General features: G+C 53.1%; 1 protein-coding gene and 1 non-coding gene across 2 annotated transcripts; one reads left to right on the top strand and one right to left on the bottom strand.

Annotated features, from left to right (window-relative positions):
- Positions 1–482: 482 nt before the first annotated feature.
- On the bottom strand, positions 483–12,418 carry LOC127389626 (ras-related GTP-binding protein A). The gene is made up of 10 exons (XM_051630297.1): positions 12,298–12,418; positions 11,818–11,851; positions 10,376–10,475; positions 9,354–9,420; positions 8,532–8,754; positions 6,532–6,627; positions 4,976–5,098; positions 2,764–2,855; positions 1,950–2,065; positions 483–1,018 (listed from the first exon to the last, which is right to left on the bottom strand). The coding sequence occupies exons 2-10, from the start codon at positions 11,842–11,844 to the stop codon at positions 921–923; spliced, it is 942 nt and encodes a 313-aa protein (XP_051486257.1). The 5' UTR covers positions 11,845–11,851; positions 12,298–12,418; the 3' UTR covers positions 483–920.
- Positions 12,419–12,721: 303 nt separating this feature from the next.
- Positions 12,722–12,793, top strand: TRNAE-UUC (transfer RNA glutamic acid (anticodon UUC)). Its single transcript has one exon. It is a non-coding gene; the product is annotated as a tRNA-Glu (tRNA).

The following is a 12,793-nucleotide window of genomic DNA, read 5'->3' on the forward strand; positions in this document are numbered from 1 at the left end:
GAGCAAGAGAGATGCTGACAAGCATCAGCTCCCACCCAGCAGAGCCAGAGAAGCCCCTCACCCACAGCAGGTTATTAGTTTTCTACCAGTTTACTGGAAATGCACCAAAAAAATCCATTAAAAAAGAGACAGTGACATGGAAGTTGAAGTGGGTGCCAAACACCACCCGCCTGGCTCCTCACAACCGTGGCCAATATGGCTCCTACACACACCACAGCACGTCCTCACCAGCCCCTCCTGGCTCACCTGGACAGAGCCCAGGACTACCTCACTGGGTTAATAAGTCTTTGGTCCCTGTTAACGACCATGGCCTTGCCCTCACCCTGGCCAGTGTAACGAGGCCAATGCCAGCCCAGCCTCTTCACCCAGAGCTTTCAGTCAGCACCCCTGCCAAGAGCATGACAGGAGCAATGAGGCTATCACACCCACGTGTCAGAGGTGCCCTAGGTTTCAGAAGAAAGAAAACCCGCTTTCCAAAGCTCTAGGATCTGAAATCCCTGGTAGCAAAAATTTATTTTCATGACTGAAGACAAGGAGAAATTTATAAACGTATTCTAGCAACCAACCAATAAAACAGTAAATATTCCATCCCTGTGACTTATATGATCACCCGGGAGCAGAACATCCAAAATGGCTTTGCCACGTGCCACTACGACAACCAGGAGCATGAGAGCATGTGCACATCACCTGTCCTTCCTTCTTCCCAACCCCAGGCATGCCAGGGAAGTCTCTTTGGAAGGTCCGCAGTGTATCCAGGCATCCTCCCAGTGACTAGTGTCCAACGTTAAAAGGAGAAAAAATAAAGCAGCACACTCATTTCAAAGCCCAACAAAGACATCAACATTGTTAGATTCTCCTAAAAAATAAGTAGTTCCAATTCATTTTTTCTCCCCCCAAAGGCCAGGTGCCTTGGCCAAGGTTCAGCGCATCAGCAGGTTGTGCTTTGGTCCATCCACTCTCTCCAGCTTCTCAAAGTGCTTCCTGGCATTGCGGATGTTGATCAGTGTGGCTGCAGAGGCTGGGGAGGAAAAGGGACAGGGGAGATAAAGAAAAAAAGTTAGAAGGGATGGGAGCAACCAAGTCCTCAGAAGTTAAGTGCTGCCCAAAAGCAACAGCCCTGTCAAACCCTCTTGTTTCAAGCCCAACGCTCCCGAGCTGAGCAAAACGCTGGAATGTCTGGGGAGTTTGTGGATCCCAGCACCAGATGCAGGAAGAGTCAGAGTGAGGGACAGTTGAGCAGTTTGGTCATGGGGAGCACAAGACACCACAGCTGCTGCTTGGCTGCTCCACCAGCACAGGAACATCCCAGCTGGGAACTGGGTCACGGGGTTTACTCAGGTTTTCCCTAATTCAGTAAGAAGAGGACAGGACACGGCAGGACAAAGCCACAAGGCTGTCCTGGGCTGTGTCTCTAAGCACCTCAAATCCTATCAGGAGCAGTTTCAGTCAGAGTTGTGTAAACAGTCCAACAGTCCTGGGAGGGCTGGTGCTGCTGCCAGCAGCTTCTCAAGATAAACAGACCCTGCTATAATTAGAGCCCTTGCCCACCAAGTTTGTCAGGCAGCGAGTACAAACTCAGCTATGATCCATCCCTGCCTCCTCTCCAAAAACCACTGGGGCTGCCAGATCAGAACAGCCCAAAATAGGTTATTAGCAACGACCTGCTAAATCAGGTCACAGCTGGTGGGGAAGCTCCCCATGGTGGGGACCATCCTCTGCTGATGGACACAAGCAGCTCGGCTGCCACCAGCACTCGGCCCTCGCCTTCCATGGGACACTCCCTGGCAAATCACCTTCCCCCCCCTGCTCAGGCAGGGCAAACCAGCAGATCCCTCCCTGCCTTCTACTGCTTTGCCCCTTGTTTGTCCTTTTCCAAAAGAAACAGTTTCAATGAGACGTATCCAGCTTTCTTTGTGAACAAAACCAGGCTCCTCTTTGCTTCCACTTACGTATCGACGGGTCTGACATAACCACCATCACGTATGTATTTGATGTAAAAATGTCAATGAAAGCAGCAAAGTTAGAGTTTCTGACCTCCATGCTCTGGAAAGAAGCTGCCAGCTTACTAAGAGGGGAGAAAAAAAAAAAAAAAAGAAAAAAAAAGAGTAACTGAAGCATGACTGAAACTTGATTCAAACAGGTCTTGCACCCACAGAGCCAACATCCCGTTATCTGAGCCCCTGGTGACAGAGAAGTGTCCAAGTCCCCATTTGCCAAGTGACACCAGGTGTGACTACAAGTTCAGTTGCTTTGCTTTTTGGGGTGTTTTTCTGTTTTGTTTTGTTTTTTAAAAGAAAAAACTCTAGCTCTAGACTAGAGGTAGTAGTTCCAGCTGTACAGCCCCAGAGTCTGCAATGGCCCAGCAGTCAATGGCACTTGCCCCACAGATATAACTAGAAGCCCTCAAAATTTGATAAATAGTGTCTGCAAGGTCACTCCTCCCAATCCAGCACATTGGTAGAGAGGCTGAAGCAAAGCTCTCCCCCCGACCCTCCTCAGCACTGCCAACTGCCACTAATATACCAGCTGAGTCCCAGAACTCCTCTGCCTTGCTCAGGAGAGAGAAGCCTCGAAGATGATGGTTGCTTCAAAGCAAACCTCTTTCAACCATCAGCAAAGGAGGACGTTACAGAAAGTAACAACTCAGTTGTGCTTAACTATGGCATCTCAGAACTAGTCCTAACTTGGAGAGCTCTCCTGCTTCTGGATGAAGCTGTAATTCCTGCCGAGCTGTCTTCCCCACCTACTGATGAACCAGCTCACCTGCAACTTAGCTTGAATTGTTTAATAATGTTGCTGATTTTCTCAAATCTGTGGACATCTCGCTGTTCTTTGCATTGATAGTGAGAAATGACCTGGAAGGCAGAAAGAGAGAGAGAGAGCAGAGTTAGTTATTTCAGCCTGGGTTTCTCAGGCTCCACAGCAATTAGGGAAAGGGGTGGTGACCAGGACAGGGAGTCCCTTTGCCTTTTGCTGATTGAATTTTAAAATTCAATGAGGACTCAGTGATACAATCACCAGGAAGCCCTTCCCAAGGGCAGATCCAAGTATGTAAGATATGCAAGAGACACTACCATCCACTTGAGGTTTGAATACTCCAACTTAGCAGGAACTTGAATCTTGATTCAAAGAGAAAAAAAGTGCGAGGAGAGGGGAAAAAAAATGCAAGACCATCATCACTTCAGGTAGGGGAAACACAGTTGGCAAATGCTGGAATAGCTTTTCCTTCCCAGGCCCATACTGCTGCAGACTCTCAAGGCCTGAACCCGAGAAATTTCCCATTCTGCAGCACGTGGGCTGCACCAGCAGGGTGCTGGAAGCCCAAGCAGGCTGCTCCTGCTGGAGGAGAGTGGAACAAAAGCAGCTGCTTTCCTAGGGAGTTCTCTCCACCAGTGAACTGAGTCAGACTGCACAGAGCTGCCTGTGTTCCGACCTGCTCCCCTCCTCTTCCTCCCACACAGTGATCCAGCAGCAATGAGCAGTGCCTGGCTGCAAAGATCCAGAGGATCCCAAGTTTTTAGGGGCCCTTTCAGGGTGATGCACAGCAGCCTCTCCCCAACCTCTTCACAGGGCTGGTGGCCTCCAGACCTTTACCCTTCAGCCTAATTAGCTAACGGGCCCAGAACTGCACGTACTGCAGGAGGGGAAGGGCAACACCACCCAGCAGTTACAGCAGCTTTGTTCCCACAGCAAACCAGGAGTATTTTAAAAACCTCATGCTGTGTGCTGGAAGCTCTTAGGAACTGTGGAACCAGCTGCCACTGGAAGTGTCAGACACCCTCAAACAAGGACCTCTGATGTGTCTGCCTGTGGAGCCACGTTTAACAGGCTTGTGAGAACTAAGGTTTTTGTTGTTTGTTTCTTTTTCCTTGAGCACCTTAACCAGATCACCATGTACTTCCTACTTTCTAAAGCTGCCCAACTATTCACCCCAGTACAGGTTTAGCCAGACTCAAGGATTACAATTATTCCAAAGCTTTCACTGCAGGCAGGGTCATTCTGTTAGTGGGATTTGAATACAACTCCAGAGCAAAAATTTACTTCAGGAGTCCTGGGGGAAGTTTAAATATATGAAAAAAGGGAGAAGAAAAAAGTCTTGTTACAAGTCACTGAAAACAAGTACAGAATTTTTGTAGCAAAGATGACTTTCAGTAAAAAAATGTTCTTCTAACAAAAGTGCTGTTACAGACCACTAAGATGGAACAATTTACTATCTAGAGCAGGTCAAAAAGCAGAACTTGCCAGAAATGGCAGGTGTTCACTTCTGATTGTTTAAGAAGTGAGAAAAGTAATGGCTCCTTTCCCACACTCCCTCTGTTTGGTTCCAGATTAGACATCTGACCAGCACTCAGAAGAAACCTGTTCCTTCAGGTCAGCAAGTGTTTTAGTGTGAAGTCCAAAGAGACCAGTCCAGAAACCCAGAGTATGGACAGACAAGCAGTGATGGTGGCTTTAACCAACACATTTTACCTCACAGACAACAGACTGGCAGCACAGCTACTGTGGAGCTGGTAGCTTCAAAAGCCACTGCAATCCAACTGCTTGTGATCCTCTGTCCACACTGCAGGTTTGCAGAGCATCAGACACCAAAAAAAGAAATCAAGAGCAGCTGAAATGCCAGGCCAGGAGGAACTGAAAAGGCTTGTTTCAAGCTAACCCAGGTTCCTGCCCTTTACAGAAAAGAATTCCCAAAGAGGTCCCACAGCCAACAGCAGAACGGGGATGTGAAACCCTGGGATAAGTGGGAAGAGGGAAATACCCATCGAGCCCTCAGCTCAACTGCTAGAAGTGGAAATGTTGGGAAGGTCCCGTGAGCCATGGAGTCACATCAGCTCCTTCCACCATCCCAGGGCCCGGATCAATGCTCTCCGGCGCTGGCACCTCTCTCCAGGCTACTGCCACCCCAGCAGTGTCCATCCAGGGGACTCCATCCCAGGCTGGGCAGAGGAACCCGGGGAAGAACTGCTGTATTCACCAGGAAAGTGGCTCTCTCAAACAGAAGCACTTCATCTGCCTCGATGATCTGAGCAAAGTTCCTCAGGTTCATTTCCAGCTGCTGGACATTGGGGATCAGCTGATAGACTATACTGGACCAAGCCTGTCAACAAAGAAAGACACAACAGAAAGGCTGCATTAGCACTTCTCTGCCTCAGCCTCTTGCTTCACCATGTGCTCCAAAACTGATTACCTGGGGGTTGATAGCCCAGGAGAGACTGAGAAACTTCTCCCACCTCTGTGTCGTGGTACCTTTATCACAGTGGACACTACCAGTGGCACCCCAGACCTGAGTAAACTCTTCTCTAGGTCAAGTTCTTCTCCACATCAGTCAGAGAAAAACTAGAATGCTGTTAAACAGGCTGAAATCATCCTAATTTTAAGCAGACAATAGTTCTATCTACTGCTCCCAGATAAAGCCTCTCCAGTTTTCAGTTTTGGGTACTTGGCAGCTCGTCACTGATTGCACCAGAAAGCTCTAATCTAACCCACAGAGTCAGGAGCAAGCCCAGAAGGGACTGAGGCTGCTGTGCCAGGGACCTGTCCCCATCCAGATCCAGACCCTGAGCTCAGCTTCACCTCAGTGCCCACACTGAGCCATCTCTGTGCCAGTACCCAAGCGCATGTTGCCCCAGCAGTCAGGGGGGGTGTTTGTGCCTCTATTTACCAAGTCCCCAACATTCACCAGACACTCCTACCAGCCCAAAGGCAAAGGTAAAAGCCCAACCTGAGGGCAGGAGCCCTGCAGAGCCTGGGCAGGGCTGTACAGGTGATTCAAAGGCAGTAAGGAGCATGGCTGCTGCACCTCAGGGAGGCCTGTGGGAAGGTGGGGCATGAGAGAGCTGGGCACATGCTTTGGGAAGAGCCACATCTGGGGTAATGAGCTGCCTCAGCCAAACATCCCACGCTGATGGCAGGGGAATGTCCTATGGCTTTGGATGGATTTGCCAGGATGGTGAAACTTTCAGTCAAGAGAAGGAGCCAAACGGTCCCACCTTCAGGCAAGCAACCCAGCCACTGCACTGCCACCACTGCTTATTAGCATTACCTGACAATTATAATGATCATTTGCTCTCACCATAGCCCAGGTGGCACCCACCACTCCCTGGAACAATCTCTGACACTGCAGTCAAGACCAACTGATAGCAAAAAAAAAAACCCACCCACTCCTGGAAGCCAAGCAAATTCCCAGGATGGTAAACGCTCCTGCTCTAACAGTGCTGCAGAGAAACACAGGGAATGATGCCATGCTGGACAAACATGACTAGAAGGTGCAGAAGCTCTTCCTGAAGCAGCCAGGCAGTGTTTGAGCAGCACTAACAAACTGCCACTGACCCCTACATGTGGGATTTAGTTTTTCTACTTGAAAGCAGGACACTCAGAGGCTGCTCACAACAGCTAACTCCATGAGTATCGCAGTGCAACTAAAAAGGGCCAGTCAGGAATAAACCAGTAGCAACTAACCACTGGTCTTCCTCATGCTCTTGATTTCCAGTCAGAGGGAGAAGCCAGATACAGAAAGGAAGCTGTACAAACCTTGTAAAGTGTTTCATCCCAGATGGAAGTCCTAAAACAAACACATTCCAAGGGACGGGAAAGGCGCTTCAAGTCTTCCTCACGCTCTTTAAAAATCTGGTAAGTCAAAAGAAGATGAGCAGTTGAGTGGAAATATTCCTGCCTTTGGTGTGGTTGCTGTACTGCATTCACAGGATGCATTTCAAACATGGGGGAAAACCCAACGGCAGAGCCTGCTGGGCAGGACAGACTAGCAGAAACCCCTTCCACTGGAGCAGGTGGGACAGGCAGATCGTGGCTGGCTCGTAACAGCTCTGCCTGGGACTCCCAGCAGTGGGTGTCGTGGGGTGGGAACAAAAGCAGACACACACAGGAGTGTCTCCAAGGACAGAAACTCTGACAAATCGCTGGTCACAGGCAAAAAGCCCCATTGCTGGGGTTAGGACAGGGAGGAAGGACCCCAGGTTCATCAGTGAGTGGTGTTGAGGAACCTCCTGATCCAGCCTGCTCTCCTCACATCATCCTCTGCCCTTACAAGTGATGGTTACAAGAAAGGGGGTGGGAGAATAGCCAAGACCAGACAGCCTCATGCCAGGCTCCTACAGAACTGCTAGGAAAGCAGCAAGGTGCCCCTGCAGGGGAAGGCACAACAGCCACCTTCACCTCAGAGCCCTGTGCTCAGCAACATGCCCGAACATGGACTGATCCTCACAAAATGCTCCACAGGCCAACACTTCCCTCTGTGTCCGGGGATACCAAAGGCTTGAGATGTACAGACATATTGAGAGCACATCTGAAATAAGGCCCCTCTTCTGTCTGCCCCTCACTGCACAGCCTCACTAGGCCTCCACACATGAAATCCAGCCTTTGTCCACTAGCCCCAACATAAGCCTAGGCAGGACAGCACCAAGAAGAGTTTAGGTTTATCCCTCAGTCTGGAGGGAAGGCAGATGGAAGTGAGGAAAAGCTCCTTGTACCAACCTTAGGAACAAGCTTTTTGGGCTATTTCTGCATCCAGCTGGAGGGCAGAACTAGGACTGAAGAGGAGGACCACCATTCTGGGGAAGCAGGAATGATCTGAAGAATCCCATCTCTGCAGGGAGGTCAGGCTGTGGCTTCATCCCCAGGACCTCACGTGGCCTCACTTGCAGCTGCCCAGGCACGTGCTCACCAGGGCTCAGAAGCTTAGTAAGATTCTTCCTTCAGCCAAAAGGCAACAGCCCCCAGGGGCCTCCAGACATGCTGCAGGCCAGGGAGTGGCTGAGCAGCCAGGGATGCACTGGTCCCACAGAGCTAATCTGACTTTCAGTATCAGGAGTTGGTTGCTTTTTACTCCAAGCTGAAAGGCTGGCAGGAACTCAACATCTCCCTGCAACCTTTCAAATGCTCCCAGAAGAACAGAAAACACCCAACATCTCTGAGAGATGATCCCCAGCCTCTGTAGGATGCCTCTTGGGGCAGGGGGGTGCTTAAGAGCTAGTCTCTGGGCAGGCAGGCCAGACTGACACAGGGCAGAACCAACAGATAGAAACCACCTTCTAATTAACTGGGAAAGTGTTAATTCTTCTTCTTTTCCTCTGGTTCTGCTGTAGGACAGAGCCTATGCTGGGCTGAAGGGAACAGCTCAAGAGAAATCAGCTGTCACTGTCACCACCTCCACCTTCACAGCCACCCAAGCAGTGAGTTTAAGGTGGCTGAATTTTTCAGTTCTACCTCCCCCCCAGTTCTACCTCCCTCCTGGAGCCAAGGCCCGGTGAAAGCACTTGCCCCAGGGCTGTAAATGAAAAGGCCCAGAGGAGCTGCCACTAAAAATCCTTCGTTCTCTTCTCCACAAGATTCTAGGCAAGGGAGAGCAGTGACATTCAAAAAAGGCAGAAAAAGCTTAGAGGGCTTGGACAATTCTTCCCATCTGAGAAACCCTTCCAGGCACGGTGCCACGGGGCTGTGCCTGAAGTCTGAGTGAGCAGAGCCAAAAGATGCTCTACTTGAAAGCATTTCTATGGCAACTATCAGCTCCTCACCAAATCCCGCTGGTCCTCCTGCACCAAGTCCATCTTGTGCACCAGACAGAAGATCTTTGCATCAGGAGAGTTCTGAAGAATTGCCTCCAGGCAGGACTGGTAGTAGTGCATGTCCTTCTCCAGCTCCCGGCTCTCCACATCAAAGACATAGATGAGGACTTCGACGTTGCGGAAGATGTTGTCCCGCTGACTGGTGAAGTAGTTCTCCATGAAGGTGTCCTGGCTGAGAAGGAGCAGAGCAACAAAGCAAGGAGATTCCCACCAGAGCCATCAGGAGAAGTGCTGTGTGTAAAACACTACCCGCTGGAAAGGCAGGGGTTGCATTTTGAGCTAGAGAAGCCACGGCAGGAGTCCCGGCAAGAGCCCCACGGGTGGGTGAACTCCCCAAGGCATCAGGCTCCCCAGGGATTTCCAGTGGAGCAATGCTGGATGCTCCGAAGAGCATCTGCTCACCAGGCTCAGAGGGAGCTGAAGCTTCCATCACAGCACAGCTCAGTGTCCTGTGCAAACACAGCTACACTGCCTCTGGACCCAGACTGGCTTTTGGAGAGTTGAATATAGAGAAGCCACAGCAGCAAGGAGTGAAAATACAGATATAACCAAACCCCTCAGTGTGGCCTCTTAGTACAGGATTTTAATCTCCTTTGACTCCTCCTGAACATGGCTCAGACAATGCACAAAGATACGAGAGCTGCAGCAGCTCAAAGGCAGCAGATTCATCCCCCCGGGGCAGGAGGACCTCTGGGTTGTTAAACCCCCAGCCCTGCTCCCCACAGCTCACCCCTCCAAGGGGCTCAAAAGCAGAAGATAAACAGGACCTACCCTCCGCAGTCCCAGAGGTTTAACACCAGGTTTCCTAGAAATCTGACATGGGAGTGCTCCACGTCGACTGGAAAGAGACAACAGGAGGTTACAGACTGGACCATACACCTCCTCAGGCAGCCAAAAATGTCACTGCTCACAACGCAGCCCCAAATGTGTAGAATCCCACCAAAACCACACTGCTGTACCTACACCCAAGGCTGAAGGCACTACGGGAAAACGACAGTTCCCAGAGCCATTCCCTGCTCTCCACCCAGGACACTGCTCTTCCCAGCAGCACAGCAGGTGCTTCCCCTTTAACAGATTCTCTGAGCTTTGTCATATTTCAAGAGTGACATTAGTTCCAGCACAGCCTGCCAGGCCTCCAGCAAGCCTTGCACATAGATCTGCAACACCAAGAATGTAAACTTTATGAACAGGCCAAATTCACAGCAGAAATGTCCCTGACAGCACATCCCAGGGAGGAGCCTCAGACCCTGACAATTCACAACCCTTTTCAGAGGAATCACTTCTTGATTTTTCAGAGCAGTGGCTTGGGAGGGAAAAAAAAAACAACACAAAAGGCAGAAGTCACTAATTAAGCCCATCCTGCCAAAACCAGAGGTGCACAGCAAGAGCACTGTGTCTCCAGATGTGCCAGGGATCAGCTGGCTAAGGACACGAAAGCCTTGCCAGTGAGGAGGAGCACGAGGAGGCTCTGAACACTCCGCCAGTAGTAGGGAATAGCAGCCAAAACTGCTTCTTCATCAAAAAAGAGAGGTTAAGAATATAATTTCAACAATAAAACAGCAAAACTGGACCCAGTGCTGCTTTCCCTTTCACTCCAGCTCCCTACCCACCCTCAGCTGAACTTGGGAGTGAAGCTCCCAGTGAGGTGTGGCAGCTGGGAGGATCAGCAGACACTCAGCTGCTCCAGGCAGGGCAGAGGAGAGGCAGGGATTGCTGGAGGGAACAGCCTCACCCCGCTAATGAGGGGGGTTTGAGCCCTGAAAAATCTGCAGTTCACAGAGGAGCAGCCTTACTTGTGGCACCCAGGCGCCGCGTGTCCCTGGCGATGTAGTTTGCAAAGATAATGGACCTCATGCTGGTCTTCCCAGACCCACTTTTACCCATCAGCAGCACCTGGGAAGGAAAAAAGGAAGGAAGAATCAGCTACCAGAGTGCACTGAGTCCCTCACGGCTCCCTCGGGGTTAACATCTTGCTGCCAAGGCCACCGTGTATTTCAGATGCAGAAGACCAGCTTTATCTCAAGCCTTTAAGGCCAGGCTGGACACAACCCTGGGATTCCCCACCCGCTGCTTCTCTCCTCATCACACTCTTTTCCTTCTCATAACGTGACTTGTTTTCTCTTCCCTGACAGAAGTGAAGCACAAGTTGCATTTCAAGCGTGAGAAGGCCATCAGAAAATGGAAAGCAGAAGGGACAGCCCAGCCTGGGCACACCCGGCTGCCACGCAGGGGAGACACTTGACTCCAGAGCCCGGCTTTTGGGCCACTGGGCCAGAGGAGAGGGAGAAGCTCTGGTAGCCAAAAACTGGGGGTTGATTGCCAGGGGGAGAGAGGGGAGACAGTCAGACAGGGCTAGGCTTTGCACTGTGATCTAAACATAAGCATTAAAAACCTCTGCCCTGTCCACACCAGTGCCCAAGGCGAGCTGGGAAGGCACTTGCTCAACCCTCAAACCTCACGGACATGGCTGGGGGTTGAGCAAGTGCCTTCCCAGCTCACCTTGGGCTGTCCTCTCCCCAGTGAGCTGCAAAAGAGAACATCAACAGCTCTGATTACAGGCCAGCTTCAGAAAAAGCACATGCAGAGACTCAACAGGGCCCCAGTCAGCCTCCAGGAGAACCTGATCCCCGAGTTTCAGGCAGAGGCCTTTCAAAGGGCCAGACACCAGCACACAGGGCCAGGGAGGAAACCAACCCCAGCCTAGCACAGCATGGAATTACAGCCCTGTATTCTCTACACAGCCTCTTTAATGGCTTTAGACACACTCACTGCTGGAATACACCCCAGCTCTCCACAAAGTGCTCCTCCTTCCCCATGTGTTCAGTTTCATCCTTCCAGGAGCCCTTAGTGGATTACAAGCTCCAGACACAGCTTTCTGTAGCCCCCAGAAGGGTCTCCCCACAGGCCAGTGACACGGGTTGGGGCACATCCCCTTCCCTCTGGCTGCAGGAGGCACCCAGGGAGCAGAGGGTTTTGCAACAGGCACCAGAAGCACTCAGACAGCAGTTATGGTGGTGGCTCTGCAGCCAGCCTGCCCAGACACCCACAACGCCCAAACCTGACTTCCATTCCTAGCACTTGAAGCACAAGATGCATCTGCTGACTCTGAGAGTCCCGAGAGGCACCTGGCAGCCAGGGAACACGCCGAGGGACAGGCACAAACACACAGCAGCGTCAGCAAACGCAGGCAGGGAAGGAAAAACCCGTTGCAAAGGATCCCCCTCTCAGTTCGTACCTTTTTCTTCATGGCTGTGCTTGGCATCACCCACCTGCCGAGAGAAGACCCGTTTTCTTACACACCTCTACCTTCCTCAGGCTTCACACACCCAAACCCCACCCAGAAAAGCCCCGCGCGAAAGGGGAAGCGCTCCCAGGCCGACCCCCCGCCCCCCGCAGCTCCTGCCGCCGCGGGGAAACTTCAGCAAAGGCCTCCCCGGCTCGAGAACCGCGCACCGAACAGCGCTGCCGCCCGCCCCGCCCCGCACGGCCGGCACAGGCCTGGGCAGGACGAACGCGGCCAGCGCTGGAAGGCAGCGGGAGGCGCCGGGGCCCGCGGCGGCCGGGCCGGGCCTCGCCCCGCACCCTGCCCCTCCCCGGGGATGCTCCGCAGCCCGCGGCCGACGCTGCCGCAGCTCCCCGCGCCGAGCCCCCCGCACCGCCTCCGGCCCCGCTCCCCCCGCCGGGCCCGGCAGCGGCTTCAGCCCTGCAGGCTCACCCAGCCCCGCTCCCTCCCGCCGCGGCGGGCGCGTCCCGGGCCGGCTGGCAGTGCCCGCCGCGGGGTAGGCCGTGCAGCCCGCCTGGCGCCGGGGCCGCCCCGCCGGGGTCGCTGCGCTCCGGGACCCAGCGCCGGGAGCTGCCGCCGGTCACGTGAGCGCCGGCCCCGCCCGCCCCCGCGCGTCGTTCCCCCCCCCCCCCGCCCGTCACGTGAAGCGGCGGGGCGAGCGAGGGGGCGGGGCGGCGGCGAAGCGCCGGCCGCCATCTTGGGTGTGGGCAGCGCGTCCTGGCAGGAGGGGGTTGCTGCGGCGGAAGCGGGGCCGGGGCCGCGCGGGGCTCCCGGCGGGGCGGGCGGGGCTCCCCGGGCGGCGGGGGGCGCGGCGGGCAGGGATGTCAGCCGGGCGGAGGGAGCAGCTCCCATCGCCTCCCATATGGTCTAGCGGTTAGGATTCCTGGTTTTCACCCAGGCGGCCCGGGTTCGACTCCCGGTATGGGAA

The sequence above is a fragment of the Apus apus genome, chromosome 12 (assembly GCF_020740795.1).
Source record: "Apus apus isolate bApuApu2 chromosome 12, bApuApu2.pri.cur, whole genome shotgun sequence".
NCBI lineage: Eukaryota > Metazoa > Chordata > Aves > Apodiformes > Apodidae > Apus > Apus apus.